Consider the following 5,857-nt stretch of genomic DNA (forward strand, 5'->3'; position numbering starts at 1 on the left):
TTTTTTTTTTTTTTTTTTGAGACAGGGTCTTGCTTTGTTACATAAGGCTGGTCTCGAATTCCTGGCTTCAAGCAATCCTCCTGCCTCTGCATCCCAAAGTGTTGTAATTGCAGATGTGAGCCACTGTGCCTGACCACATAGTTTGTTTTTTCAATTCACTTTTGAAATATTTTTTTTCTGATTTCAGTAGCATTTTATATATAAGAATGTGTGGAGAATTCATCCATCAAAAATAGTTTCTATTCATTTTTGTTTTTTAAAGACAGGGTTTCACCATGTTGGTCAGGCTGGTCTTGAACTCCTGACCTCAGGTGATACACCCTCCACAGCCTCCCAGAGTGCTGGGATTATAGGCGTGAGCCACCGCGCCCAGCCAGCTTCTATTCTTGGCTTGCTTTTAGTGGTTCTTTTGAGACTGAATTCTCATTGTTTGAACTTAGTCCTTGAGATACCAGCTTTTGGTAAAGAAACAATTTTTGCCTCCTCTGTCATTTTCATTTTAATGTCTTATTAGTTGGAGAAGAACTTTATTTTTAAAATTTTTGTCAACTTGTTACTTCTTTAGAGATAGGTCTCACTCTATCACCCAGGCTTCAGCAATGCAATGGTGCAATTATAGCTCACTGCATCCTCAGACTCCTCAGACTGCTATAGCTCACTGCATCCTCATCCTCCTAGCTCAGCTTCCCTATTAGCTAGGACTACAGGTGTGTCTGGCTAATTTTTAATTTTTATTTGTGTAGGGATGGGGTCTCATTATGTTGGCCACGCTGGTCTTGAACTCCTGCTCTCAAGTGAACCTCTAGTCTCAGCCTCTCAAAGTTCTAGGATTACAGTGTGAGCTACCGCACCTCACCTGGACAAGCATTTGTTTGGATGAAGGGTTTTTTTTAACTTTTTTTTTTTGAGACAGAGTTTTTACTCTTTCACAGAGGCTAGAGTGAAATGGTGCCATCTCAGCTCACTGCAACCACCGTCGCCCCCCACTCCCATCCATGCTCAAGAGATTTTCCTGCCTCTGCCTCCTGAGCAGCTGGGATTAGGTACCTGCCACCACATCTGGCTAATTTTGTATTTTTTTTTTTCTTTTAGACATAGTCTCACTCTTGTTGCCCAGGCTGGAATGCAGTGGCACGATCTTGGCTCACTGCAACCTCTACCTCTTGGGTTCAAGTGATTCTCCTGCCTCAGCCTCCCAAGTAGCTGGGATTATAGATGCCCACTACCATGCCCAGCTAATTTTTATAATAAAGACAGGGTTTCACTGTGTTGGCCAGGCTGGTCTTGAACTCCTGACCTCAGGTCATCTGCCCACCTGGGCCTCCCAAAGTGCTGGGATTACAGGTGTGAGCCACTGCATCTGGCCTTAATTTTGTATTTTTAGTAGAAATAGAGTTTCACTATATTGGCCAGGCTGTTCTCAAACTCCTGACCTTAGGTGATCCACCCACCTTGGCCTCTGAAAGTGCTAGGATTATAGGCATGAGCCACTATGTCCGTCCCTTTTGTTCCCAGGTGCTCTGTCCCAGGGATTTAGGGCTTTATTTATGAGTTTCCGTTATGCTTCCGCCTTTTTTTTCCTTTTTTTTTTTTTTTAATCTTCCCCATCATTAAGCACCTTTTTTTTAACTTTTTAAGGAAAATAAATAAATGCATAACTTGGGAAGTGAGACTTTTAAAGAAGTATGAACTTGAGATGTGATTCTTAGCCATATCCTAACATTTTCAAAATTAGTACAGGTGACCAAGAAAAAAAAGAAGAAACAACACAAGATTCCAACAAATGATGAATTACTATATGATCCTGAAAAAGATAACAGAGATCAGGCCTGGGTTGATGCACAGAGAAGGGGGTAAGAACTTAAATTCATATTCAAAATCTTTAGAAAAAAATGATTGAAAGATTATTTCCACTGCATTCACATTTTGAATGTATGCGTATGTGTTTACACAAACACACACAAATAAAAAAGTTTGAGGAAAAAACTGCTGAATAGTTTATTTCTAAAATAACTGGCAAATTTTAGTCAGTTGGTTTTTTAAAAACTTGTTGAATTCGGGCTAAGTCAGTCTCTCCATTCAAGAAAAACTTGACTTTTTTTTTTCAGATGCAGTTTATTTTTATTTTTTATTTTTTATGAGACAGAGTCTTGCTCTCTTGCCCAGGTTGGAGTGCAGTAGTGCAATTTCGGCTCACCGCAACCTCCACCTCCTGGGTTCAATAGATTCTTCTGCCTCCACCGTCTAAGTAGCTGGGACTACAGGCACATACCACCATGCCCAGCTAATTTTTGTGTTTTTAGTAGAGACAGGGTTTCATCATACTGGCCAGGCTGGTCTTGAACTCCTGACCTCATGATCTGCCCGCCTCAGCCTCCCAAAGTGCTGGGATTACAGGCGTGAGCCACTGTGCCCAGCCTCAGATGTAGTTTTTAAATTATTTTGAGATTAAGAGTCATGTGCATGAGCTGGGTCGGTGACTCATCCCTGTAATCCCAGCACTTTGGGAGGCTGAGGCAGACAAATCACCTGAGGTTGGGAGTTTGAGACCAGCCTCGTGAATATGGTGAAAACCCCCCTCTCTACTAAAAATACAAAAATTAGTGGAGCTGTGGTGGCGCACACCTATAATTCCAGCTGCTCAGGAGGCTGAGGTGGGAGAATCGCTTTAATCTTGGAGGTGGAAGTTGTAGCGTGCCAAGATCACGCCATTGTACTCCAGTCTGGGCGACAGAGTGAAACCCTGTCTCAAAAAAGTTTTCGTGGATTTAGCACTCAAATGATTTTTTTTAACTACTTACAAATTCAATCTTTAAAAATTAAGACGAAGCCAGGCCTGGTGGCTCATGCCTGTAATCTCAGCACTTTGCAAGGCCAAGGCGGGTGATCACTTAAAGATCAGGAGTTCAAGACCAGCCTGGCCAACATGGCAAAACCCCTTCTCTACTAAAAATACAAAAATTAGCTGGGGGTGGTATCGTGTGCCTGTAATTCCAGCTACTCGGGAGCCACAAGGATCGTTAGAACCCAGGAGGTGAAGATTGCATTAAGCTGATATTGTACCACTGTACTCCAGCCTGGATGACTAAGTGAGACTGTCTCAACAAAAACAAAAAAAATTGAGATGAGGCTACTCTGTGTACACTACTTATGGGGTAGCCCTGCTCTGCAAGGAGCAGTTAAAAATTTTGAGATGAAATTAAATAATAAAATTACCCATGTTAAAAGTGAAAAATTTAGTGGCATTTAATACCATTCACAATGTTGTACAGCCACTACTTTTATTTAGTTTCAACCATTTTCATCATCCCAAAAGAAAACCCTGTACTCTTAGGTAGTTTCCCTATGCTTCCCCTCAGCCCCTGGCAGCCACTGATCTGTGCATTGTCTCTATGGATCTGCTTATTTTAGATATTTCATATGAATGGGATTGCTTTTTTCTTTTTTATACCCAAAGAATCACCTCATACAGAATGAATGGGATATTATGTAGTATGTAGCCTTTTGTATCTGGCTTTTTTCACTGGGCATAGTGCTTTTGAGGTTCATCTACATTTTAGCATATGTCAGTACTTTACTTTTTATGGCTGAGTAGTATCCCATGTATGTATATGCCACAATTTGTTTATCCATTCATCCACTGAGGGATTTTTATGTTGTTTCTACACCCTTCGCCCCACCTTTTTTTAAGAGACGCAATGGCTGGAGTGCAGTGGTGCAGTTATAGCTCACTGTAGCCTCAAACTTCTGGGTTCAAGCATCCTCTTGCTTCAGCTTCCTGAGTAGCTGGGACTGTAGGCACACACTGCCTCCCGGGTTCAAGCACTCCTCCCACCTCAGCCTCCTGAGTAGTTGGGACTATAGGCACACACCTCGTGGCTAATTTAAAAAATGCATTTTACTAGAGAAGTCTTGCTGTGTTGCCCAAGCTGATCTTGAACTCCTGGCCTTAGTTGATCCTCCTGTCTTCGCCTCCTGTGCTGGCATTACAGGTGTGAGCTGTGGTGCCTGGCCACTTTTTTTTTTGTTTTTTTTTGAGATAAAGTTTTCACTCTTGCCCAGTCTGGAGTGCAGTGGTGTGATCTCAGCTTACTGCAACCTCTACCTCCCGGGTTCAAGGGATTCTCCTGCCTCAGCCTCCCGAGCAGCTGGGATTACAGGCACCCGCCACCACGCCTGGCTAATTTTTTGTATTTTTAGTAGAGACGAGGTTTCGCTATGTTGGTCGGGCTAGTCTCGAACTCCTGACCTCAGGTTGTCCACCCGCCTCGGCCTCCCAAAGTGCTGGGATTACAGGCGTGAGCCACTGTGTTTGGCCTCTAATTTAATTTTTAATAGACATGAGGTCTTGCTATGTTGCCCAGGCTGGTCTTAAACTCTTGGGCTCAAGCAATCCCATCCTGCCTTGGCCTCCTTTAGGTCTGGGATTATAGGTGTGAGCCACCATGCCCGGTGTGTGATTGTTTATTTTTATTTTCATTTTATTAAAAAAAATTTTATATAGAGACAGGATTTCACCATATTGCCTAGGCTGGTCTCAAACTCCTAGGCTCAAGTGATCTGCCTACCTTGGCCTGGGATTACAGAGGTGTGCCACCATGTCTGGCTGTATGCTTCTTTTTAAAATGTAGCTATACTGTTTTTAAAAAATTCATGAACTTTTATTTTTGGTACATTTGTCACAATTAATGGACTAATATTGATACATTATTATTAATCAAAGTCCATAATTTAAAAAAATTCCTTAGTTTTTATGTAATGTTTGTTTTCTGTTTGAGGATCCCATGTAGAATACTACATTACATTTAGTTATCATGTCTCTACAGGCTTTTCTTGACTATGTCAGTTTCTTAGACTTCCGTTGTTTTCAGTGCCCTTATGTACTTTGAGGAGCACTAGTCAGGTATATGTAGGAGGCCCTCTGTGGGAATTTGTCTGATGTTTTTTCACATAATTAGGATGGGATTATGGATTTTTATGAGGAAGAATGTAGAAGTACAGAGCCATTTTCATTACATTATTTCAAGAGTACATACTACCAGCATGAGTTTTTTGTGTTGCTGTTGGCCTTGATCACCTTGCTGACCAGTGTTGGCTTTCTCTACTATGAAGTTAGTCTTTTACCACGCTACCATACTGTGCTCTTTGGAAGGAAGTCACTGTGTCCAACCCAAATTTAAGGACTAGGGAGTTACACTCCACCACTGTGAGAGAAGAGCATCTTTATAGATCATTTAGAATTCTGTGTGGGGATTTATTTGTTCTCCCCCATTTATTTATGTATTCAATACATTTATACTAGCATGGACTCTTGGGCATTTATTTTATACTTTGGGTTGTAATCCAATCCTACTTTATTTTGTTGCTCAGTTTGTTTCAGCTTTGGCAGTTGGTGACTCTTTTAGTTGGCTCCTGTTTCCCTTTGTCATAACCACCTCATTGTTTGGTTTTTGTTTTCTTGAATATGTCCTTCCTTTCTGGCACTAAAAGATGCTCCAGGTTCATCTTGTATTCCTCATTCCTAGAATTAGCCATTTCTCTGAAGAGGACTGGTTCTTTTTATTGGAAAATGACACTAGAAACCACTATCTGGTTTTAATATGTGTTTCTTCCACTTTCTTCTTCTGTTCTAGTTACCATGGTTTGGGACGACAGAGGTCACATCAACAACAACCTGTTCCAAATAGTGATGCTGTCTTGAATTGTCCTGCCTGCATGACCACACTGTGCCTTGATTGCCAAAGGTAATGGATGAAGGACACACACACACACACACACACACACACACACACACACATTTTGTTTAAATCAGAAAGAGACCTTTTTTTTTTTTTTTTTTTTTTTTTGAGACGGAGTT

At 41.3% G+C, this 5,857-nt stretch overlaps 1 protein-coding gene across 2 annotated transcripts in view; it reads left to right on the plus strand.

Annotated features, from left to right (window-relative positions):
• The window catches only part of LOC108292600 (E2F associated phosphoprotein), a 20,663-nt gene that overhangs the window by 9,078 nt on the left and 5,728 nt on the right, over nucleotides 1–5,857 (plus strand). The window contains exons 4-5 of one of the 2 annotated variants that reach the window (XM_017513580.2): nucleotides 1,736–1,853; nucleotides 5,634–5,744. In XM_017513580.2, coding sequence (XP_017369069.1) covers nucleotides 1,736–1,853; nucleotides 5,634–5,744 — 229 coding nt within the window. The remainder of the gene's footprint in view (nucleotides 1–1,735; nucleotides 1,854–5,633; nucleotides 5,745–5,857) is intronic. The other variant, XM_017513581.2, reaches the window with a different exon arrangement.

This window comes from Cebus imitator, unplaced genomic scaffold (assembly GCF_001604975.1).
Source record: "Cebus imitator isolate Cc_AM_T3 unplaced genomic scaffold, Cebus_imitator-1.0 Scaffold496, whole genome shotgun sequence".
In the NCBI taxonomy this organism is placed as follows: Eukaryota; Metazoa; Chordata; class Mammalia; order Primates; family Cebidae; genus Cebus; species Cebus imitator.